Source organism: Oncorhynchus masou, chromosome 30 (genome assembly GCF_036934945.1).
Source record: "Oncorhynchus masou masou isolate Uvic2021 chromosome 30, UVic_Omas_1.1, whole genome shotgun sequence".
Taxonomy (NCBI): Eukaryota; Metazoa; Chordata; class Actinopteri; order Salmoniformes; family Salmonidae; genus Oncorhynchus; species Oncorhynchus masou.
In genome coordinates this window covers 44,416,522-44,442,922 of record NC_088241.1, presented here as the reverse complement: position 1 = coordinate 44,442,922, position 26,401 = coordinate 44,416,522, and the positions used below count along the sequence as shown (strand labels likewise).

The 26,401-nt window shown below is 44.4% G+C and overlaps 1 protein-coding gene across 3 annotated transcripts in view; it reads left to right on the top strand.

Annotated features, from left to right (window-relative positions):
• The window catches only part of LOC135522644 (partitioning defective 3 homolog), a 581,006-nt gene that overhangs the window by 290,869 nt on the left and 263,736 nt on the right, over nt 1-26,401 (top strand). For all 3 annotated transcript variants that reach the window (XM_064949098.1, XM_064949099.1, XM_064949097.1), the window contains exons 12-13: nt 24,030-24,218; nt 24,789-24,959. In XM_064949098.1, the coding sequence (XP_064805170.1) occupies nt 24,030-24,218; nt 24,789-24,959 (360 nt within the window). The remainder of the gene's footprint in view (nt 1-24,029; nt 24,219-24,788; nt 24,960-26,401) is intronic.

Below are 26,401 nucleotides of genomic sequence, written 5' to 3'. Positions count from 1 at the left end.
GCCTGGAAAATTCCCCAAATTTATTTCATGGCTTTAGAAGCTTCTGATAGGCTAATTGACATAATTTGAGTCAATTGGAGGTGTACCTGTGGATGTATGTCAAGGCCTACCTTGAAACTCGCTGCCTCATTGCTTGACATCATGGGAAAATCAAAAGAAATCAGCCAAGACCTCAGAAAAAAAATGGTGGACCTCCACAGGTCTGGTTCATCCTTGGGAACAATTTCCAAACGCATGAAGGTACCACGTTCACCGTGGGACGACACAGCTTTCATACTACTCAGGAAGGAGACACGTTCTGTCTCCTAGAAATGAACGTACTTGGGTGCGGAAAGTGCAAATCAATCCCAGAACAACAGCAAAGGACCTTGTGAAGATGCTGAAGGAAACGGGTACAAAAGTATCTATACCAACAGTAAAACGAGTCCTATATCAACAAAACCTGAAAGGCCGCTCAGCAAGAAAGTTGCCACTGCTCCAAAACCACCATAAAAAAGCCAGACTACGGTTTGCAACTGCACATGGGGACAAAGATCGTACTTTTTGGAGAAATGTTCCACAAAAATGGAACTGTTTGGCCATGATGACCATCGTTATGTTTAGAGGAAAAAGGGGGTCTTTCAAGCCGAAGAACAACATCCCAACCGTGAATGACGGTGGTGTCAGCATCATGTTGTGAGGGTGCTTTGCTGCAGGAGGGACTGGTGCACATCACGAAATAAATGGCATCATGATGAAAGGAAAAGTATGTGGATATGTTGCCAACATCTCAAGACATCAGTCAGGAAGTTAAAGCTTGGTCGCAATGGGTCTTCCAAATGGACAATGACCCCAAGCATACTTCCAAAGTTCTGGCAAAATGGCTTTAGGACAACAAAGTCAAGGTATTGGAGTGGCCATCACAAAGCCATGACCTCAATCCTATAGAAGATTTGTGGGCAGAACTGAAAAAGTGTGTGTGAGCAAGGAGGCCTACAAACCTGACTCGGTTACACCAGCTCTGTCAGGAGGAATGGGCCAAAATTCACCCAACTTATTGTGGAAAGCTTGTGGAAGGCTACCCGCAACATTTGACCCAAGTTAAACAATTTAAAGGCAATGTTACCAAATACTAATTGAGTGTATGTAAATTTCTGACCCACTGGGAATGTGATGAAATAAAAGCTGAAATATATCATTATCTCTACTATTATTCTGACATTTTACATGTATTTGGCTAAGGTGTATGTAAACTTCAGACTTCAACTGCATTGATGGCGTCATCCCCACAGTGACCGTATTACAAAGGGAAACCCAGCCTCGCGCTGCCCATGCGCTCCGTAGCCGATGTGAGCAAGACCTTTAAACAGGTCAACTTTCACAAGGCCAGACAGATTACCAGGATGTGTACTTAGAGCATGCACATTCCTACTGCCAAGTGTCGTCACTAACGTTTCCAACCTCTCCCCGACCGAGTCTGTAATACCTACATGTTTCAAGCAGACCACCGTAGTCCCTGTGCCCAAGAAATTGAAGGTACCCTGCCTAAATGACTACCGCACTCACGTCAGTAGCTATGAAGGGCTTTGAAAGGCTGGTCATAGGTCACATCAACACCATCATGATCAAACCCTAGACACACTCCAATTATTATACCACCCCAACAGATCCACAGATGACGCAATCTCAATTGCTCTTCACACTGCCCTTTCCCGCCTGGACAAAAGGAATACCTATGTGAGAATGCTGTTCATTGACTACAGCTCAGCGTTCTACAACATAGTGCCCACAAAGCTCATCACTCAGCTAAGGACCCTGGGACTGAACATCTCCCTCTAATACAGGATCCTGGACTTCCTGACGGACCGCTCCCAGGTTGTAAGGGTAGGCAGCAACACATCTACCACGGGGGCCCCTCAGGGGTGCGTGCCTTTCTGTACTCCCTCTTCACCCACGGCTGCATGGCCAAGCACAACTCCAACACCATCATTAAGTTTGCTGACGACACAAAAGTGGTAGGCCTGATCACTGACAACGTGAAACAACCTCTCCTTCCGTGTGAGCAAGACAAAGGAGCTGATTGTAGACTACAGGAAAAGGTAGGGCCAAACATGCCCCCATTCACATTGACGGGGTTGTCGTGGAACGGGTCGAAAGTTTCAAGTTCCTTGGTGTCCACATCACAAACAACCTATCATGGTCCAAACACACCAAGTCGTGAAGAGGGCACAAAAGATGTGTCATGGGTTCTGAGATTCTCAAAACGTTCTACAGCTGCACCATCGAGAGCATCCTGACTGATTGCATCACCACCTGGTACGGGAACTGCTCGGCATCCGACCGTAAAGCGATACAGAAGGTAGCGCATACGGCCCAGTACATCCCTGGGGCCAAGCTTCCTGACATCCAGGACCTATACAGTAGGAGATGTCAGAGGAAGGCCCAAGAAATTGTCAAAGACTCCAGTCACCCAAGTCCAAGTCAGTGACTGTTCTCTCTACTACCGCACGGCAAGTGGTACCGGGGCGCCACGTCTAGGTCCAAATGGCTCCTTAACAGCTTCTACCCTCAAGCCATAAGATTGCTGCATAATTAATCAAATGGCCACCCAAACTATTTACATTCCCCCCCTCCCCCTCCTTTGTTTTTACACTGCTGCTACACACTATTTATTACCTATACATAGTCACTTTACCCCTATATACATGTACAAATTACCACTGCACATTGACTCGGTACCGGTACCCCCTGAATATAGCCTTGTTATTGTTATTTTATTGTGTTATTTTTCTAGTACATTGTTTCATAACTTTATTTCTTCAACTGCATTGTTGGTTAAGGGCTTGTCAGTAAGAATTTCACGGTAAGGTCTACCTGTTGTATTCGGAGCATAAGATCAAAATAAAATGTGATTTGATTTTTATTTAAACCTAAAACCAAAAAACAGGGACGTTGGTTACTCCTTCTCTTCACTCCTCAACCATTACTTTATTAAGAATCCCATCATAGAGACACAATACTTCTCTTCCCCCTCCCTCCCTCTTTCTCTCGCTTTCTCTTTCTGTCTCTCTATCCCTTTCTCCCGAGAACTAGCCTAAGTGTGTGTGTGTAGTGTAGATGAAAGAGTGCAAACTAGCACACAGCTGCTTCATTACTCTCCTTTTCACATTAGCGTTAAGGTGCTATGCCACACACACACACACACACACACAGAGAGAGAGAGAGACTGGAACTTGCATGGATCTCAATAATCCATACAAGTATGTTCATAAAAATCTGATTAAGAGGACAGGGCTACACCGCTGACAGTTACTGCAAATAAAGTATAGTGGATAGGAACAGGGATTTGCCTCAGTCACACACACACTAGAGTAGGTGTGTGTGTGCGTGTGTGTGTGTGTGTGTGTGTGTGTGTGTGTGTGTGTGTGTGTGTGTGTGTGTGTGTGTGTGTGTGTGTGTGTGTGTGTGTGTGTGTGTGTGTGTGTGTGTGTGTGTGTGTGTGTGTGTGTGTGTCACCATAAACACATCACCCAGGCCCCCATACAGTGCAGTTCTAAATCATAGCGCGAGTAACATGGTACATTACTTTAGGCATACTGCTGTCAGAGAGGAGAGCGAGAGAGGACATTTCCCACACACACAGGATACAGCCATATAAATCAACATGCAGAGGATCAGGTTTGTCTTGTTGATATTTGCTTTGTGATGTTTAATGTCAATGGTGAATCAGGCACCACATCTCTTTATTGGTAGATTGTGGGAGGCGTCGTGTGTTTTATAGGAATTAATTGACCGTGCCTTATGTTTGCTATAAAGCTATTTTAATTACAGAATGTAAGGTATAATGATGCTTCCATCAAAACGGTGTTCTCACAACAGATCAGAAAAGATAAACGGCGATTGTTGAGTAGTTGAACAGGGTTGTGTATTCCCTTTGTTCGGCAGGCAGCCTAGTGGTTAGAGCGTTGGACTAGTAACAGAAAGGTTGCAAGATGGAATCCCCGAGCTGGCAAGATAAAATCTGTTGTTCTGCCCCTGAACAAGGCAGTTAACCCACTGTTCATAGGCCGTCATTGAAAATAAGAATTTGTTCTTAACTGACTTGTCTAGTTAAATCAAGGTAAAATAAATCAAATACAATTGCATTGCCTTTGCTGTCGTGCTCCCTCTCTCTCTCTGTCTCGCTCTCGCTCTTTCTCACTCGTGCTCTCTCTCCATGACTTGGGGGCAGCGACAGACATTTTGAAAGAGCAGGGAGCGGATGCGGTAGAGCAGATGGACTGACTTATTGATAGGGCCGTCATCGCTAGCTTTTACCCATCGCTGTCCAAACCCGACGGGAGCAGAGGAAAAAGAGCTCTGACGCCTCAGCCCATCCTTGCCCAACCCCTCGCCCTTCACAGAACAGAAAAGAAGAAGGAGAATAGATGTCTATGAACTGAGGCTTGACTGAACTGTAAAGATGTTGAGGAAATAAGGGCTTTAGATCAATGGCCGCTATACCCACTCCCGAAGAATTAGAGCTTGGGGGCGAGGAGGATAATAACAGATGATGTGAGCTCCAGAGGGATTGCCCCTGGCGGGGGGAGGTTAACACGAAGGCCCTTCCTGGCCCCAGACGGCCTCATCAGTGGCCTGGCAGGGGAGGATGTGAGGAGTGAAGGCAGTCAAATTCCACGTAACTGCTTAGTCACAGTAATTAGGCTTCTCCAAGCTGCTGATGGTCATTAGTAGCCTACCAAACTTGCTAACTGCCTGGTACTCGGCACTCTATTGTCCCTCTAATCTCTCTGACATCAATGCAAATGGATTCGAAAATCTAATCAAACACTTCATGAGAGGCTATGAGCTCATGTTGCGCAACATTTCTATAGGCTATGCAATTGCATGAGAAAACAGAGTGATTTCCTCTATTGAAAAGAGGAGGATCTCATCAGCTTTCAATAGGCTAGGCCTACTATATTTATTTCTCTACTGTCCTAGTTTTAAGCACATTGCTTCTCTTTACAACAGGAGTATAGTCTACCTGGTTGGCATGAAAATGAACCACAGGGAAAACGTCCTCCATTTGCAATATTCAGTGCATTTGGAAAGTATTCAGACACCTTGACTTTTTCCACATTTTGTTATGTTAGACTTTTTCTGAAATTGATTAAATGATTTTTTCAATCATCAGTCTACACACAATACCCCGTAATGTAATGACAAAGCAAAAACTGATTTTTTTTCAAATGTACAAATGTATATATATACATTTTACTGAAATATTACATTTACATAAGTATTCTCAGACCCTTTAATCAGTACTTTGTTTAACTGCCTTTGGTAACGATTACAGCCTTGAGTTTTCTTGGGTATGACGCTACAAGCTTGGTACACCTTATTTGGGTAGTTTCTCCCCTTCTTCTCTCCAGATCCTCTCAAGCTCTGTCAGGTTAGATGGAGTGTGTCCCTACACAGCTATATTCAGGTATCTCCAGAGATGTTCAATTGGGTTCAAGTTCGGGCTCTGGCTGGGCCACACAAGGATATTCAGAGACTTGTCCTGAAGCCACTCCTGTGTTGTCTTTGGCTGGGTGCTTAGGGTCATTATCCTGTTGGAAGGTTAACCTTTGCCCCAGAGATCCTGAGTGCTCTGGGGCAGGTTTTCATCAAGGATCTCTTTTGTACTTTGCTCTGTTCATCTGTCCCTCTATCCTGACTAGTCTCCCAGTCCCTGCCACTGAAAAACATCCCTACAGCATGATGTTGCCACCATCATGCTTCACCGTAGGGATGGTGCCAGGTATCCTCCAGACGTGACACTTGGCATTCAGGCCAAAGAGTTCAAACCTTGGTTTTACCAGACCAGAGAATGTGTTTCTCACTTCTGTATTGAGCGAGTCACTGGTATTGCCTGCTTTAGTTTTTGCTTGTAAGCAGGAATCAGGAGGAAATAATTATGGTCAGATTTGCCAAATGAAGGGGGCGAGGGAGAGCTTTGTATGCGTCTCTATGTGTGGAGTAAAAGTAGTTTTTCTTTCTCTGCTTGCACATGTGACGTGCTGGTAAAAATGAGGTAAAACGGATTTACGTTTACTTGCATCTCCCCGGCCACTAGGAGCGTCACTTCTGAATGAGCATTTTCTTGTTTGCTTATGGCCTTATACAGCTCGATGAGTGTTGTCTTAGTACCAGCATTGGTTTGTGGTGGTAAATAGACAGCTACGAAAAATATAGACGAAAATTCTCTTGGTAGATAGTGTGCTCTACAGCTTATCATGTGGTACTCTATCTCAGGCGAGCAATACCTCTACTACCTTAATATTAGACATTGCACACCAGCTGTTATTGACAAATAGACACACACCCCCACCCCTCGACAAACTAGACATAGCTGTTCTGTCCTGCTGATTCATGGAAAATCCAGCCAACTGAATATTATCCTTGTCGTCGTTCAGCCACAACTCAGTGAAACACAAGATATTATAGTTTTTAATGTCCCGTCAATAAGATAGTCTCAAGCGGAGATTATCCAGTTTATTTTACCCACTCGCCAATGAATTCTCACAAGGCCCCACGATCTCTGCCCCCTGTATTTGCGTTTTCATACGAATGACGGGGATTTGGGCCTGGTCTAGGAGAAGCAGTATATATTTTGTGTCGGACACATTAAAGACAAAACATTTGTCCTGTTCAAGGTGAGTAATTGCTGTTCTGCTATCTAGAAGCTCATTTTGGTCATAAGAGTATGTAGCAGCACAATTGTGTACAAATAAGTTACACACAAAGTAGCACAGTTGGTTAGTATCCCGTAAAATGGCAGTCATCCCCTCCGGCGCCATTATTAATTGATTGCATCTTGGAGCATTCGCGCTTCTATCCTACTGCCAGGTGCACATTGCTGCACTTACAATGTGAAGAAATAGTTTATCAACATTTTAAGCTAAAATGTTCTGATCTGTTGCGTGGTTGTATTCATTTGGGATCTATCACATCCCACAACTGCCCCCGACTATGTTTGGAATATTTATTTCTCAGTCAGAATAGAGTAGGTTACATTTTTTACTATGGGGAATAGTAGACTGACATAGGCTAATGCTTTTGCTGTTAGTTAGGCCTGCTCATCCTGTTGGCTGACAAAGTAAATGTGGACAGTTCTTCCAATATCTTCAGTATGCACCTTGGAATTAGGTAAGACATGTATTGTTCCATCCCCCATGTATCTGTCTTCACTTGTAGCCTGTGAGAAAGACACAGTCACGTGACGGGCATTGGCTAATAAGAATTGAGCTGCTGTACTGAGTGAGAGATGCTTCGGCGTACTCAGCAGGGAGAAGGGAATTTTACTTATTGTATTCAGCCCAAGGGCCCAACAACCACTGGCCGCGAAAGGCATGGATATTTTAGGGGGCATTATGGCCACACAAAGAGGATGCTGCCGGGAAATTTGAGGCATTATCAAGTGCTTTTCAAATTCTGAATAAGAGACTGATGAAGTGTGTACAGCCTGCTCAGAAAAAACAAATCTGAACTCATGCCTTTCATGCCACTTTCTTTTTTCAAGTCATCATTAGATTCACATTATGCAGCCTTAAGAATGTATTGCAAATGTAAACATATAGTCTAATGTTTGTACCACAACGAAAAATTTAAATAACTCTAAATTAAACATATAGGAGGACTTGTTTTTTTGTTAACCCCTCAACACAGAAAACCCACATGTGCATACTCCCTCACATTGTTTGGAGAAAATATCCTTTCCATTTTATTCAGCTATGTTTAATTGGATTCTTCAAACTATAAAATAATGCCACAAACTTTTAAGCAAATCTTGTCTGCTAAATAAACTAGTGTATTGAGGCCTATTGACTGACAGTGAGTGAGACATGGAGGTTAGAAACTTGGTGAGAGAGAGAGGCAGGCAGGCAGTCATTGAAAAGCAATCACCATGGAAATAACAAAAGAACACAAGAGAATCCTAGGAGACCCAACCTGTACTTGATGAAACCTTACCTCTGCACTTCACAGTGCTAAGAAGCTACCCAGGGCATAGTCCCCAGTCAACACAGACACACACACACACACATCTAGTCCCCAGTCCTCCCTTCTACCTCTCTGAATAATTCATTTCTGCAGACGCAATTACTCGCTACACTAATACCAGGAACGATAGGAGCGGCTACGTACGGCGGTGTGAGAACATTAAAACAGCACAGCACTCACACGCAATTCCGACATGCAAACACAGAGGCCAACCACAGGACCCCGTCCCTCCCCCCGCCACAGCACCAACACGCCGTTGTCTGGTTTATTTATCGTCACATTTATCTACCCACCGTGCACCGTGGCTGTGTGTGCTTACAGCCGAGAGCGACATGTCGGCACCCGGACGCCGCAGGCCAAGATTGCATTTCACCTTCCACTCATGTGATGAATAAGTAAATGTCACGCCTCAGTACCCACGCCGGCAGGCTACTGCTGTGCATACCAGGCCTTAAACACAGAGGCAGCCCTGATGATGTCACGAGAAGAAATGTATTCACCTGTTGAGTTGGTTTAGGTTTTAAGCTGCGGTCTGCTGTGCTTATTACTATTGCTTTAAAGCGGTTGCCCACTTTGTTGTCCCGAGTATAGCTGTGTGTGTGTGCGTGCCCACTTTGTTGTCCAGCGTATAGCTGCGTGTGTGTGTGGTTGCCCACTTTGTTGTCCCGAGTATAGCTGTGTGTGTGTGTGTGTGTGTGCCCACTTTGTTGTCCCGAGTATAGCTGAGTGTGTATGTGTGTGCCCACTTTGTTGTCCTGAGTAAAGCTGTGTGTGTTTGCGTGTGAATGCCTGCGTGCGTTATTTCCATTTGTGTTCCCACGTCACGTCCATTAATTGCAACCCTCGCACCCCCTCACTAATAGCTCCGTCCAACCCCCATACTGTACGTTAGCTCTACTATTCTGGTCAGCGTTATTTGCATTTTCTCTAGTACACAGACTCCAGAGATTTGGTAAGAGAGCCCCTTGCCTAGAAATATAATCTTTTATTCTATTTATAGGACCCCAATATCCTACTACTAGAATCAGGCTTGGACACTCTGACTCTCTTCCAATATCTATACTAGATTACTTAGCATGAAGCAATGTAATGTGTTGGTCATGCATTCTTAGTAGTATGCAAGTACAGACATTTCCTAGGAACGCGAAACATTTAACCCTAGCCCTCATTTAAATAGGCTTTGATAGGCTCGATTACAGCCATATTCTCGAACAGCCGCATCATAAACGATGCTTCATATTTATATCATGAACATAACACACAGCCAATTAACCCTAAGTGCATGCTTATACTGTCAGTCCCTATAGAACTATAGAGAGTGCATTCCAAATGGCACCATGTTCCCTTTACCATACTCTACTTTTGACCAGAGTCCATCATAAGAAGTGAACTAAATAGGGAATAGGGTGCCATTTGGGACACGTCGCGGTTTCACATGAAGAACAAATGGGCGGTAAAAGGAACATAATGATTAGATGATTCTCTGTGGTGACTGTTATGTTCTGTAGTTCTGGATCACACCAGTGTAATTAAGCAGTACATTAAAACCCATCTTATGATCGTATCACAGTTGTCACTGATCCATTAGGAGCCATGTCTGCCAAGCAATGAGATTCTTAATTGTGCAATTAATTACAGTCCTTCTGAATGATGTGACAGTGGGATTGATGGTTTGTTCCCAGAGAGAGAGTTTATTCTGCTGATCCCTATCAAAGGGATCCCCACAATGTTTTCTACCACTAAACTCAAATACAAACTGTAATGGCTGCAATCACAGTCACCCCATAACCCTTTAAATGGGCATTGAGTAAAAGGCTGCTGGGTTGGTTCCCTGATATGTCTCTGTAACCAAACAAGCATGACATTGTTTTTCTTTCCCAAACCACGCCAATGAACCTTTATTGAACAATTTCCAATGGGTCCAATTATCCTCCGCAGATGATATCTCTTGGTTTTCCCCAATCACCCCACAATCTCGACAAAACAATTGATAAAACAAAATGAGATATGTCCTTGTGCTTGTTTGAAGTGTCTGCGTGGTACAGTGTTGTTGTGAATGGGCTCCTATACATATTCAAATCAAGTCAGCCTTCCAACCGTGTTGCTAAATAATGAGTGTTTTCATTTGTCTCTGGATGAGAGATGAGACACTTAAGGTGTTGACTCTGTGGTCTGGGCTCTTTCCCTTTTTCTAACAGGGTATAAACTAACACATTCACAGAGTTCTTGGTCCAAAAAAAACCCAGCTGTACAGGTATCATTTCTCATCATCATGCAGAAATGAGAGTAATGTTACATGTATCCTGGAAGTGATCAACCCCTGGCTTAACTTCTGAGAACCTTTTTTCCCCCAGTACAAGTGAAAAGATTAGTCACAAACACAGAAAAAAGAAAAGCATTTGAAGGAAGTGGTTCAGAACGACATAGGAACTGACAACCCTCAATTTGATCATAAGTGCAGCCATTACTCTCTATTGTAAGTTGTGTTGACCTTCTCAAAGTATAGAGCTGTCTCTCCCTCTCTCTCTCTCTCTCTCTCTCTCTCTCTCTCTCTCTCTCTCTCTCTCTCTATGACTTGTACAGTAGTCGGGGGGGGGGGGTAATGGTAGCAATTCCATTGCCACTATTTCAGTGCTATCATTTAAGAATCAGAGGAACACAGAAAGGATTTGGGTCATTTGGGGTTCTCTCTCTGTTTCTCCCCCCTCTCTTTAACGATCTATTCTATCCCCCTCTCTTTTACTCACTTCAATTTCATTTGATGTCAAGGAACTTTATTGGCATAATAAACAAAAGTTAAATAAACAATAAATAAACAATAAATAAACAATACAACATTTACAGTAAACATTAAAGTTCCAAAAGAATAAATACATTTCAAATGTCATATTATGTATATACACAGTGTTGTAATGATGTGCAAATAGTTAAAGTACAAAAGGGAAAATAAATAAACATAAATATGGATTGTATTTACAATGGGGTGTGTTCTTCACTGGTTGGGCTTCTCTTGTGGCAACAGGTCACAAATCTTGCTGCTGTGATGGCACACTGTGGAATTTCACCCAGTAGACATGGGAGTTTATCAAAATTAGATTATTTTTCAAAGTCTTTGTGGGTCTATGTAATCTGAGGCAAATATGTGTCTCTAATATGGTCATACATTTGGCAGGAGGATAGGAAGTGCAGCTCAATTTCCACCTAATTGTGTGGGCAGTGTGCACATAGTCTTCTCTTGAGAGCCAGGTCTGCCTTCGGCGGCCTTTCTCAATAGCAAGGCCATGCTCACTGAGTCTGTACATAGTCAAAGATTTCCTTAATTTTGGGTCAGTCACAGTGGTCAGGTATTCTGCCACTGTGTACTCTCTGTTTAGGGCCAAATAGCATTCTAGTTGGTAAATTCTTTCCAATGTGTCAATGTGTTGTTTCTCATGATTTGGTTGGGTCTAATGGTGTTGCTGTCCTAGGGCTCTGTGGGGTCTGTTTGTGTTTGTGAACAGAGCCACAGGACCAGCTTGCTTAGGGGGCTCTTCTCCAGGTTAATTTCTCTGTAGGTGATGGCTTAGTTAAAGAAGGTTAGGGAATCACCTCCTTTTAGGTGGTTGTAGAATTTAACGGCTCTTTTCAGATTTTTTTATTATTAGCGGGTATCGGCCTAATGTTCTACGTTGTACACAGAGGAAATGGGTTTGTCCAATTTTGTGAATTCTTGGTTGGTGAGCGGACACCAGACCTCACAACCATAAAGGGCAATGGGTTCTATAACTGATTAAAGTATTTTATGTTATTTTGGATGGCATAGAAGGCCCTTCTTGCCTTGTCTCTCAGATCGTTCACAGCTTCGTGGAAGTTGCCTTTGGTGCTGACGTTTAAGCTGAGGTATGAATAGTTTGTGTGCTCAAGGGCAACGGTGTCTAGATGGAATGTGTGTTTCTGGTCCTGGCAACTGGACATTTTTTTTGTCTTACTGAGATTTACTGTCAGGACCCAGGTCTGACAATCCGTGCAGACGATCTAGGTGATGCTGTAGGCCCTCCTTGGTTGTAGACAGAAGCACCAGAACATCAGCAAACTGTAGACATTTGACTTCAGATTCTAGAAGGGTGAGGCCGGGTGCTGCAGACTGTTCTAGTGCCGTCGCCAATTCGCTGATATATATGTTGAAAAGGGTGGGGCTTAAGCTGCATCCCTGTCTCATCACCCGGTCCTGTGGAAAGAAAGAGAAGTGTGTGTTTTTTGCCAATTTTACCCGCACACTTGTTTGTGAACATGGTTTTTAGAATGTCGTATGTTTTTCCTACAACACTACTTTCCATCAATTTGTATTGCAGACCCTCATGCCAAATTGAGTCTAAAGCTTTTTTGAAATCAACAAAGCATGAGAAGACTTTGCGGGGATCCGTTGCTCTGTTGCTCCTGTGTGAGGTGCTGGGGCTACAGTTGAGGATGATGTCCTTCAGGGTCCTGGCAGAAATCGGGATTGCTTTCTTGTAGAGGTGGACCTGGTTGTAAAGGCTGTTCAAGTCCAGGGTGGAGTGGTGGGCCAGGTAGACATTTAGGTTTTGAGGCACAGTCTCACGAAATGCTTCATTCACCCGCTGTATGGTGGCAGGGTGAAAGTATTTTTCTGGTAGCAGAGTGGAGATAACCACTTATCTCTCGTTTTGGAGAAAGTGGAAGAAGCTTTTTAAATCACTCCCTTGAGTGCTGTTGCCACCCTTTCCTGCTGGGCCCTCTGGTTGTTTGTGCCTGTGTGAATTATGATGTGACTGGGGACCCTAGACTGACAACAGCTCCAGGTCATGCCTAGTGTTTGGGCACCAGAGTTTAGCCACTTTGTGTTTTTGAAAAAGTTCATCCTCTTGAATGTATTTGCCATTTGATTCAATGAGGAACACAATCTCTGGATTTTGTGTGTCCCCAGTTGATGTGGGTGGGAGGTCTGTTGGGTTGGTGGGTCCTGTGTTGTCTGTCCCATTGTGGTGTTGAGGTTGTGGTCCGAGTCTGAGGTGGGCTGTTCTGCCGGCTTGTCTGGGAGAGTGTCCTGCTCTCTGTCACACCTCAGCTTTCTGACCTCGTCCTTCAGTTTCATTGTGTGTCTCTTTAAGTTATATCCCCTCAGTCCGTAGAGCAGCCAGCTCTCTCAGACAGCCGTCCATCTCCACCTTCTGCCATCCGGGTCTTGTTGGGGGGGGGGGGGGGGGGCTTGTCTGTTTTGTGGGTTTGTTCTGTCTAGATGGAATGGGCTCTCTGAACTCCACCATGTCTCTCTCCAGCTCTGTGAATTTATCCTTCTCAATGATGGAGGAGCAGTGCAGTTGTGGGACCTGGGTGTGTTCAATGCTGGTGGGGGGCGACTATCCTTGTCTGCAGGACAGTTTGAACAGGTGTGATCAGACTCGCTGAGGATGGGGGAGTTGTCACAGAGAGAGAGAGAGCTTTTCCTGCTCTGCTCTCTCTTTGATCCCATAAAAGTCCTGCTGGAACTGCATGAGGATGCCCTGTACCATGACTGTCCCAGACGTGTACACCTTGACAGAGATTGTTTCAATTTCCTCAATGTCTAGTATTCTAGTTTTCACCTTGGGCTCTCCTGCCATTTTTGGGCTCACATCTGACTTCACACTTCACACCACCAGATCTGTTCTGTCCTAGCAGTTTGGTAGCTTCGTATACTTATTTACTTAGCTTTATATAACACAATTACCTAGAGATTGTTGTTTTTTACTTTTTGGTTTCAGAAGTAGTTTCAGACTGAATATTACTCACTCAGTTTTGTGTTGGATGGTATTTCCAGGTTCTGCTGTGTTTCTTCTTCAGGTTTTGGTTTTTAGAAGTTCTTTCTTGAAAGTCCTTGGTAGTAATAGTACATTCAGTTCATTTTGACCAAAATCAAGGTTTTAGGTCTGGAATTTGGATTTTGATTGAAAATTTTAATGTTGAGGTTATTATCCTTGTGAAAAAAATTGAAGTTTATCTACATTATATCCAACTCTAATTCTATCTCCTCTACCCTCTCTTTAAGTCTCTCTCCCCTCTCCTTAACTCTTCCCCCCTCTCTTTAAGTCCTTCTCCCCCTCTCTTTAATTCTCTCCCCCCCTCTTTAAGTCTCTCTCCCCTCTCCTTAACTCTCTCCCTCTCTATTTAAGTCTCTGCCCCTCTCTTTAAGTGTCTCTCCCCCTCTCTTTAAGTCTCTCTCTCCCCCTCTATTTAAGTCTCTCTCCCTCTCTGCCCCTCTCTTTAAGTCTCTCCCCCTCTATTTTAGTCTCTTCCCCTCTCTTTAAGTCCCTCTCCCCCCTCTCTTTAAGTCTCTCTCTGCCCCTCTCTTTAAGTCTCTCTTCCTCTCTCTTTAAGTCTCTCTCTGCCCATCTCACTAAGTCTCTCCCCCTCTTTTTTATTCTCTCCTCCTCTCTTTAAGTCCCTCTCCCTCTCCCCCTCTTTAAGTCCCTCTCCCTCTCTTTAAGTCTCTCTCCCCTCTCCTTAACTCTCTCCCTCTCTCTTTAAGTCTCTCTCTGCCCCTCTCTTTAAGTCTCTCTCCTTAACTCTCTTCCTCTCTCTTTAAGTCTCTCTCTGCCCCTCTCTTTAAGTCTCTCCCCCTCTATTTTAGTCTCTCCCCCTCTCTTTAAGTCCCTCTCCCTCTCCCCCTATTTAAGTCTCTCTCCCTCTCTCTTTAAGTTTCTCTCCCTCTCTCTTTAAGTCTCTCTCCCCCTCTCTTTAAGTCTCTCTCACACTCTCTTTAAGTCTCTCTCCCCCTCTCTTTAAGTCTCTCTCCCCCTCTGTAAGTCTCTCTCCCCTCTCCTTAACTCTCTCCCTCTCTCTTTAAGTCTCTCTCTGCAAGTCTCTCTCCCCCTTTCTTTAAGTCTCTCCCCCCTCTTTAAGTCTCTCTCCCTCTCTCTTTAAGTCTCTCTCCCCCTCTCTTTATGTCTCTCTCCCCCTCTCTTTAAGTCTCCCTCCCCCTCTCTTTAAGTCTCTCTCCCCCTCTCTTTAAGTCTCTCTCCCTCTAAGTCTCTCTCTGCCCCTCTCTTTAAGTCTCTCTCCCACTCTCTTTAAGTCTCTCTCCCCCTCTTTAAGTCTCTCTCCCTCTCTCTTTAAGTCTCTCTCTCCCCCTCTCTTTAAGTGTCTCTCTCCCTCTCTCTTTAAGTCTCTCTTCCGCTCTGTTTAACTGTCTCTCTCCCCCTCTCTTTAAGTTTCTCTCCCCCTCTTTAAGTCACTCTCCCCTCTCCTTAACTCTCTTCCTCTCTCTTTAAGTCTCTCTCTGCCCATCTCATTAAGTCTCTCCCCCTCTTTTTTAGTCTATCCCCCCCTCTTTAAGTCCCTCTCCCTCTCTTTAAGTCTCTCTCCCCTCTCCTTAACTCTCTCCCTCTCTCTTTAAGTCTCTCTCCCCTCTCCTTAACTCTCTCCCTCTCTCTTTAAGTGTCTCTCTCTCCCTCCCTATTTAAGTCCCTCTCCCTCTCCCCCTCTTTAAGTCTCTCTCCCCCTCTCTCTTTAAGTCTCTCTCCCCCTCTCTTTAAGTCTCTCTCCCCCTCTCTTTAAGTCTCTCTCCCTCTCTCTTTAAGTCTCTCTCCCCTCTCCTTAACTCTCTCCCTCTCTCTTTAAGTCTCTCTCTGCCCCTCTCTTTAAGGCTCTCCCCCTCTCTTTAATTCTCTCCTCCCCTCTCTTTAAGTCTCTATCCCCCTCTCTTTAAGTCTCCCCCCTCTCTTTAAGTCTCTCCCTCTCTCTTTAAGTCTCTCTCCCCCCTCTTTAAGTCTCTCTCCCTCTCTCTTTAAGTCTCTCTCCCTTCTGCTTAACTCTCTCCCTCTCTCTTTAAGTCTCTCTCCCCCTCTCTCTTTAAGTCTCTCTCCCCCTCTCTTTAAGTCTCTCTCCCCCTCTTTAAGTCTATCCCCCCTCTCCTTAACTCTCTCCCTCTCTCTTTAAGTCTCTCTCCCCCCTCTTTAAGTCTCTCCCCCTCTCTCTTTAAGTCTCTCTCCCCCTCTCTCTTTAAGTCTCTCTCCCTCTCTCTTTAAGTCTCTCTCCCCCTCTCTTTAAGTCTCTCTCCCCCTCTCTTTAAGTCTCTATCCCCCTCTCTTTGTCTCTCTCCCCCTCTCTTTAAGTCTCTCTACCCCTCTCTTTAAGTCTCTTTCCCCCTCTCTTTAAGTCTCTCTCCCCTCTCTTTAAGTCTCTCTCCCTCTAAGTCTCTCTCTGCCCCTCTCTTTAAGTCTCTCTCCCTCTCTTTAAGTCTCTCTCCCCCTCTTTAAGTCTCTCTCCCTCTCTCTTTAAGTGTCTCTCTCCCTCTCTCTAAGTCTCTCTTCCGCTCTGTTTAACTGTCTCTCTCCCCCTCTCTTTAAGTCTCTCTCCCTCTCTCTTTAAGTCTCTCCCCCTCTCTTTAAGTCTCTCTCCCCCTCTCTTTATGTCTCTCTCCCCCTCTCTTTAAGTCTCTCTCCCCCTCTCTTTAAGTATCTCTCCCCTCTCTTTAAGTCTCTATCCCCCTCTTTAAGTCTATCTCCCCCTCTTTAAGTCTCTCTCCCTCTCTCTTTAAGTCTCTCTCTGCCCCTCTCTTTAAGTCTCTCTCCCCTCTCTTTAAGTGTCTCTCTCCCTCTGTCTTTAAGTCTCTCTTCCGCTCTTTTTAACTGTCTCTCTCCCGCTCTCTCTCCCCCTATCCTCAACTCTCTCTCTCCCCCTCTCCTCAACTATCATCCCCTCCTCAACTATCTTTCTCCCCTCTCCCTAACTATCTTTCCCTCTCTCTAAAACTCCCTCTATCCCATTTTCTTCAACTCTCTCTCTCCACTTCTCCTTAACCCCCCTCTCTCTCACCCTCTCTCCCTCTCTCCCTCTCTCTAGAAATCTCTCATTCCTGCTTTTTCCCCCAACTCTGAAGAAAAACCTGTGCCATCGATCAGTGTGAGCTCCGTGGATTCACTCCAGTGTTTTACTATAGCACTAAGCCTTCCTTTCCTGCTGGGATTGAACATGGCCATTCTCCTTTAATGGGCCAGGAAATTTAACTGATATTGTGTGCTAGAAGCAGTACAAAATGGTCCCATGTCAGTTTCTCCCTGTAAATGTTCTCACCAGCTAGATGAGTTTCTGCCTCATTGTTTACTAGGGCTTTTAGACTGTTGTTTTTTTGTATTGCAATCATAGTGCCAAGTTGGGTTCAGAGTCACACACTCATGCACTTAAACCTAAAGTGTGCCAGAAGACAATGCCACTCCGTTAACAACTTTCAAACTGTTTCAGAGCGCACCACCTGTTTTCATTTAGAGCTTTTCAACAGCTGTTACCTATAATTAGGCCTGCCGTTATAATGCCAGAGGAGGGGTGGTGGTGCGTTGGGGCATGGTGGTATTGTACAACTGGCTGATAAACAAAGTCATTTAGGGCAACCTATGAGGACCGAGGACACACTCCACCTCCCGAAGGAAGGGTCCAACCCGGTGCCCACCCGGCCTGTCCGAAGGAGCAGTAACACACACCCAGCCGGTTGAAGTGTGAAGTCGGACATACCGAGTGCTTTTTCACTCACCATTAGGTGGAGAGAGCTGTATAGTAGAGTTGTGTTTATAGCCTGTACAGCAGATGTTTAATGCAGGGCTTTATTAAGATGTATCTCAGCCTATGAATGGAACTGAAAGACTCATGTTTTCATTGTTTGTCACAGACCCATTCTACGTAGGGAAATACCCTCATCCAACCCACTCTATTGAAATAGTGGGCAGCATTGAGTGAATTAGAGCATGACCCAGAAAGTCCAGTATGTCTGTCGCTCAGATTGAGCTATGCTGCTGTTTCACCCTTAGTGCTGTTTGTTGTAAAACTATGCAGACATACACGCGTCCCACCTCGCCATGTGTTATACAACTATACTAGACAGACATGTTGATTGAGCTTCCTTCCACCACTTTACCATCCTAATCCCATTTCATTAAAACTGGCTTAATTCATCCAACATGGTCCATACATTAAGCCTGGTGCAATAATATCCCTATAGGTCAAGCATGTTTACTTCTAATCCTGGCCACCCCCCCCCCCCCCCCCCCAGGGTCTCAAGCTACCCATGCCCTCATTAGTCTAGGTGACTAAATCCATTCTTCTTTGTGTGGGGTGTGCCCCAACCAGCACACTGGGGATGCGATCCAAGTAGCACCCTATTCCCTACATACTGCTCCATGTTTGACCAGAGGGAACAGGATGCCGTTCTCTAGTTCTGTGTTTGTTTTAGGTCTTATTGCACCTGAATAGTCCTGATCCGCATTAAAGCCAAAGGTGTTTGATAGTCACCCATTATCAGCAGTCTGTCGTCGAGTAGAGAAAGAAACAGAGCAAAGGGGAATTTGTGTTACAATACTACTTATCATGCATGGGCCCTCTTTGCAATTACATCCTTGACTGATTTCTTTTTAGGCTTTGAAATTCATTTTCAATGACCTTTATGTCACCAAATTTGGTCGTGTGTGTGGAAAAGTTTCCAGGGCTGCTCATTGTTTCAAGCGGTGATGTGCAGAAAAGCCTTTGAGGTGTGTGAAAGGGGGAGAGGAGAATGTTTCTTCATTCACTTTTCTCTTTCTTTGGTTCTCTATTTCGCTCTCCTTTTCTGCGCTCTTTCTCTCACCAAACACACATGCACATATTCTAACCTTAACCATAAACCCCATAGAAATAGCATTTGACCTTGTGGGGACTAAAAAACCCACAACACACCCTGTTAGCAAGTGACAAACAGCAAGGTAGAAGAAAGACCCCCCCCCACACACACACACACACACACTTTGTGTGCAGGGGGCTCTGGTACGGTGGACTGCTCTGTTTCCACTCTGATCCCTCCTATGTTCCCTCCTCTTCCTCTCCTCAGACGCTATCATTTACCCTCTCCTCTAGGACAATGGGACTTAATGAATGCACGCCACCCATGCTGACCATTCATTATTAATAAAGGACCCACAGCACATAATGGGCTGCGGCTGGGTCAATCGTTTATAGAGGAATGGATGGCAGCCAGGCAGGTTGTTCTTCCTGTGTGAGGGAATGGCTGTGTCGAAGGACGAGACTGGTGCACAGGGACCCAGTGTAGCGACTTGACTACAAGTACTGAGAAGCAGTGGTCTCTACTGAAATACATATGACATAGAATACCTGCGCCGTATGTTAGTGTTACATATCGGTGTAATAGTAATCGGTGATACACCACAAGAGATGCTGTATTGACTTCACAGCTTAGCTTTGAACTTACCTGACACCTCGGGACCTATTCAAGCGTTATGTTGACTTATTCAACTGCTCTTACACCAGTGCAGTTACCCTGTGTTTTATTCAGGAACATCCAGAGACCTCTTTTGATGGATTAGAGCACTTTTTGTTGAGCTGTGTTCCCTTCACTCACATCAGGGTGGAGCTGCTGTCAGCTGGCTTGAAAAACTCAGTTGTCTGCCAGCGCTTGTTCCTAGCTGACGTAAATGTTACAATGCTTCTCTCTCTCATTCACTTACTCAGCCTTCCCTTCCCGGAATACAGATTGTGTGCGAGCGAGGATGATTATTGCATTGTCATTTTGCAGAGGACACAAAAAGTGGTCCTCTAGCCAATTATGACCGCTTTAATTTATGGCATCTAATATATTAAACAGCTGAGCTAAAAGCCTCTCTGGGGACATAACAGTAATTTAGCATTTTTTTTAATAAAAACTCTTCATTAATAATAAAGACGTAGTTTGACGAATGTTGGCAATTTATCCAACTAGTTCTGAGTGTTTTTGAAAGCATGGTATTTTTTATTTATTGTTGCCATGGTCACGTTGTCAACAAGGACACATAATTGATCGTAGCGTAAAGAGTTGAGTTAAAGTCTCGGGGCTTGTCAGAGCACAGCTGATTCAGATTGGCCCAGTGATGACAGATGATATAAAACACTAAACTAAAGGTTAACGGCTGGGTTACTGTTTGTTTGAATCAAACTAAAGCCTTGGCTGCATTCTGTATAACTTTGAAAAAGGCCTATGAGATCATGTTATACTGAACCATTATTAGCTGGAGGGTTTGAGTCCTGAATGCTGATTGGCTGAGTTGTGGTATATCAGACCATATACCATGGGTATGACAAAACATGTATTTTTACTGCTCTAATTATGTTGGTATACATTGTATAATAGCAATAAGGTACCTCGGTGGTTTGTGGTACAGTATATGTCCGGACCTCTGGCAGTCTCAATGGGGGTGCCACAGGGTTCAATTCTCGGGCCGGCTCTTTTCTCTGTATATATCAATGATGTCGCTCTTGCTGCTGGTGTTTCTCTGATCCACCTCTACGCAGACGACACCATTCTGTATACAACTGACCCTTCTTTGGACACTATGTTAACAAACCTCCAAACGCGCTTCAGTGCCATACAACACTCCTTCTGTAGCCTCCAACTGCTCTTAAATGATAGTGAAACTAAATGCGTGCTCTTCAACCGATTGCTGCCCGCACCCGTCCGCCCGACTAGCATCACTACTCTGGATGGTTCTGACTTAGAATATGTGGACAACTACAAATACCTAGGTGTCTGGTAAGACTGTAAACTCTCCTTCCAGACTCACATTACCAATCTAAAATTAAATCTAGAATTGGCTTCCTATTTCGCAATAAAGCCTCCTTCACTCATGCTGCCAAATATACCCTCATAAAACTGACTATCCTACCGATACTTGACTTTGGTGATGTCATTTACAAAATAGCCTCCAGCACTCTACTCAGCAAATTGGATGTAGTCTATCACATGCCCTCCGTTTTGTCACCAAAGCCCCATATATTACCCACCACTGCGACCTGTATGCTCTCGTTGGCTGGCCCTCGCTACATATCCATTGCCAAACCCACTGGCTCCAGGTCATCTATAAGTCTTTGCTAGGTAAAGCCCCGCCTTATCTCAGCTCACTGGTCACCATAGTAACACCCACCCGTAGCACGCGCTGCAGAAGATATATTTCACGGGTCATCCCCAAAGCCAACACCTCGTTTGGCTGCCTTTCCTTCCAGTTCTCTGCTGCCAATGACTGGAATTAATTGCAAAAATCACTGAAGCCAGATACCTATATCTCCCTCACTAACCATAAGCATCAGCTGTCAGAGCAGTTTACCGATCACTGCACCTGTTCATAGCCATCTGTAAATAGCCCACCCAACTACCTCATCCCCATATTGTTATTTATTTTGGTCTTTTGCACCCCAGTATCTCTACTTGCACATCATCATCTGCACATCTATACCTCCAGTGTTAATGCTAAATTGTAATGATTTAACCACTATGGCCTATTTATTGCCTGATCTCCCTAATGTGTGTGGTGGCAACCAGGTGAGGAGTATAAAGACAAGTGTGTCTTGCCTACAGTCAAGCATGGTGGTGGGAGTGTCATGGTCTGGGGCTGCATGAGTGCTGCCGGCAGTTCATTGAGGGAACCATGAATGCCAATATCTACTGTGACATACTGAAGCAGAGCATGGTCCCTTCCCTTCGGAGACTGGGCCGCAGGGCAGTATTCCAACATGATGACGACCCCAAACACACCTCCAAGACGACCACTGCCTTGCTAAAGAAACTGAGGGTAAAGGTGATGGACTGGCCAAGCATGTCTCCAGACCTAAACCCTATTGAGCATTTGTGGGGCATCCTCAAACGGAAGGTGGAGGAGTGCAAGGTCTCTAACATCCACCAGCTCTGTGATGTCGTCATGGAGGAGTGGAAGAGGACTCCAGTGGCAACCTGTGAAGCTCTGGTGAACTCCATGCCCAAGAGGGTTAAGGCAGTGCTGGAAAATGATGGTGGCCACACAAAATATTGACACTTTGGGCCCAATTTGGACATTTTCACTTAGGGGTGTACTCACTTTTGTTGCCAGCGGTTTAGACATTAATGGCTGTGTGTTGAGTTATTTTGAGGGGACAGCAAATTTACACTGTTATACAGGCTGTACACTCACTACTTTATATTGTAGCAAAGTGTCATTTCTTCAGTGTTGTCACATGAAAAGATATACTGAAATATTTACAAAAATGTGAGGGGTGTACTCACTTTTGTGATATACTGTATACCACGGCCAAGGGCTGTATCCAGGCACTCCGTGTTGCGTTGTCATAAGAACATGCCTTATCTGTCGTATATGGGCCATATACTACACCCCCTCTTGTCTTATTGCTTAATTATACTGTCACATGCGGTAGAGTAAAGTAGTCGAGGACAAATAACTACTTTCTGCTGGTAGTGAGGAAGGATACTTCTCTCTCTCTACCTGACCTGTGTCCACTCCCTATCACCTTGCTGTAGGCTATGAATAGTGATTTCCTGACATGGTCCTCCAGTGGTGGTGTGTAATGGAAGGGTTGTGTGTTGAAATGCACTGTGATTATAAGGATTCAGGGGCCTGTATTTACTTTGGATCCATCCAGTTCATGGTCCAGAGGGGTGAGGGGGGCACAGCTGAGGAATGACTGGGGAATAGGGGCTCTCTAACACACACACACACGCACACACACAGGATGATTGGGGAATAGGGGCTCTCTAACACACGCACACACACACACACACACACACACACAGGATGACTGGGGAATACGGTGTCAGGCCACGCTAGGTGTTGAAAAAAGCTTCATGCACCTGAATGCACCACTGCATCCTAATAACTCAGTCGCTGAAAACCTGCTTTGCTCTCACTCAGCAGCTGTGAAGGGCAGACACCTGGCTTTTCTGTGTGTGTGTGTGTGTGTGTGTGTGTGTGTGTGTGTGTGTGTGTGTGTGTGTGTGTGTGTGTGTGTGTGTGTGTGTGTGTGTATGTGTGTGTGTGTGCAGAGCAATACTTTCATCAGTAGTGTTATAGGGGTCTTGGAGCATGGGTCCCAGGGTTGATTGCTCCTGTTGTTTGCATTATTTCCCATAATAGACCAGCCATGGCTATATCTGCAAGACACACATTCGTACACACACACTCACACACGACAGCACATGATGAAGGCTTCATATCCCTCACAGATCACACTTTTCATCATTCACTCAATAACACCCCTCAAATGTATTCACAGTATTGAACAAAGAAATGTCATAGCAGTACTCCATGCCTCTTTGTTTTATCATTCGCCAAACTTTTATTGGTTTTAAATTAAAAGCTTTTTTCATCTTCAGAGCGATACAAGTGGCTGCAGATTCCTCTGCACACGCTAGTGGTTAGTATGCGTGAGCGGTCCTGATATTAGGTGGAATCGTTTTCATATTCAAGACAAGCTCTCTTCCTGTCCGTCACAACGAACCATATTCTGTCATGCACAGAGAAATATCATTACTGTCTTTTTTGATGTCGCAGGTGTTTTCCCTCCGACCTCTCGTTCCCCTTCACCCCCGTTCACTTATCTGTCTGAAAGAAAGGAAGAAAAAAAATAGCAATTTGTAATGACCTTAGTTAGCAAAAGCCTTTGAGTTTTACGCCCGTCCTTTTAACATTCTCCTTCCATAAACATTCGTAGAGAAGGGAGAATAAATTGAGTTTTGACACCCGTTTTGGTCGAACGTCTTCCAGTCTCAGTGGGTTTTAATAAACAGGTTTCACTCCCAAAGCAGTGTGAACACACTGAGACTAAACGCAAATTTGAACCTCTCCTTTCTTTGAAAATGAACTCTTAACTAAACATCCCACAGAACATCAGATCACATAATGTATAGGTTGGACCTCAAACGCCTGACGAGGGATCATCTTCTAAAGATGCACGGTGTGGACGTCAAAGGGGAAACGCTGTTGTTTGAGCGTACAATTGATACCTGGTGTTTTCAAAGTAGCTTTGATCCTGGTTCTCACACAGAGAGAGTTTATGACTGTGACAGGGAATTAGCGGCCGTCTCCTAGACAGTAAGGAAAAATGACAATGACAGCCACAATAAGATACGACACACAATCATCTCGCCCTCTTTTTTTCGTCTCATCTCTCTCTCTCTCTCTCTCTCCCTCTCCCTCTCTATCTCTCTCTCTCTCTTTCGATATTGTTTCTTCTCTACCTATCCACCACCCTCACCCCTCTCCTTATAGAAGTCAGAAGAAGAGGACCTGGTGTTGACCCCAGATGGTACCAGGGAGTTCCTGACCTTTGAGATCCCTCTGAGTGACTCGGGGTCGGCAGGTCTGGGGGTCAGCGTCAAGGGAAACCGCTCCAAGGAGAACCACGCCGACCTGGGCATCTTTGTCAAGTCCATCATCAACGGAGGGGCCGCCTGCAAGGTGAGGATCACACATCCTTGTGTTCCATGGTTGATACATATACATGATAAATAAACCCTAATAAATGACCTTTCAAATGTTTACCTTTGAGTTATTTAGCAGACACTCTTATCCAGAGCAACTTTCATGAGCAATTAGGGTTACGTGCCTTGCTCAAGGGCACACCAGCAGATTGTTCACTGGGATTCGAACCAGTCACCACTAGGCTACCAATGTCTGCGCTCCTCAAAGAAAATGCTCATGAGGTGCAGTAAGAAAGAATAATGACTGTATTCGACTTCTGTTATGTATTGTCCTGTATTATCTAGTCTCCAATAGTTAGTTCATTACTCTGATTCAAGTAAAGAAATTGTCAAGATTACATGTCCTTATCGTTATGCGTTGTAAAACAGGTCAATTTACACACACACACACACACACACACACACACATATATATATACGTATATACATATATATATATATATATATATATATATATATATATATATATATATATATATATATATATATATATATATATATATATATACCATCAGATCACACCCTTCTCTTTTGTGTGGTTGATCAGGATGGCCGACTGAGAGTCAACGACCAGCTGATTGCCGTCAATGGCGAGTCGTTGCTAGGGACGCCCAACCAGGATGCCATGGAAATGCTTCGCCTATCCATGTCGACGGAGGGCAACAAACGAGGGATGATCCAACTCATCGTTGCCAGGAGGGTTGCCAAGAGCAACGAGGTAATGAATGCACCATTGTGAGACTCTAAGGTCATTCCCTGTGTCTGTGTTAAGCTTGGAGTCAATTCCATTTCAATTCCAGGCAATTCAGGAAGTACACAGAAATTAAAATTGAATTTGGGGGCAGCAGGGTAGCATAGTGGTTAGAGCGTTGGACTAGTAACCAAAAGTAGTAACCGAAAGGTTGCAAGTTCTAATCCCCAAGCTGACAAGGTACAAATCTGTCATTCTGCCCCTGAACAGGCAGTTAACCCACTGTTCCTAGGCCATCATTGAAAATAAGAATTTGTTCTTAACTGACTTGCCTAGTTAAATAAAGGTAAAATAAAATGATAAAAAATAAACATTTTCAATGGGAAATTTGGTTTTCTCTCAGAATTGACTGGAATTTAAATTAAATGGACCTCAACCCTCGTGTGTATGAATGAAATACTAGAGAACTAATTGTCTTTATCATGAAGAGCGGATGTTTTAATTGTTTGGCCTTAGCTGAGCTTCATAGGTTGATATTAGGGGTATTGGGAATGAAAGAGTTGATATCTTCCCTCACTCCTTTACTGCTTGTGCTGCTTGACTTGTCAGACAGACGAGTGGAGTGTGTGAGAACGAGAGGGATGAGAGAGGGATTGATGGATGGACCACTTGTCTGCTTTGAATGATAAATAAGGGCCTTGAATGATAAACAATGGCTTTATGATTGACTTTTACCTTGCCACCAATCTCTGTCTATCGCCCTCCTTTTCTTATCTCTGTCTATCGCCCTCCTTTTCTTATCTCTGTCTTTCGCCCTCCTTTTCTTATCTCTGTCTATCGCCCTCCTTTCCTTATCTCTGTCTATCGCCCTCCTTTTCTTACCTCTGTTTACTATCACCCTCCTTTTCTTATCTCTGTCTATCGCCCTCCTTTTCTTATCTCTGTCTATCGCCCTCCTTTCCTTATCTCTGTCTATCGCCCTCCTTTTCTTATCTCTGTCTATCACCCTCCTTTTCTTACCTCTGTTTACTATCACCCTCCTTTTCTTATCTCTGTCTATCGCCCTCCTTTTCTTACCTCTGTTTACTATCACCCTCCTTTTCTTATCTCTGTCTATCGCCCTCCTTTTCTTACCTCTGTTTACTATCACCCTCCTTTTCTTATCTCTGTCTATCGCCCTCCTTATCTCTGTCTATCACCCTCCTTTTCTTATCTCTGTCTATCGCCCTCCTTTTCTTACCTCTGTCTATCGCCCTCCTTTTCTTATCTCTGTCTATCACCCTCCTTTTCTTATCTCTGTCTATCGCCCTCCTTTTCTTACCTCTGTTTACTATCACCCTCCTTTCCTTATCTCTGTCTATCGTCCTCCTTTTCTTACCTCTGTCTATCACCCTCCTTTCCTTATCTCTGTCTATCGCCCTCCTTTTCTTACCTCTGTTTACTATCACCCTCCTTTTCTTATCTCTGTC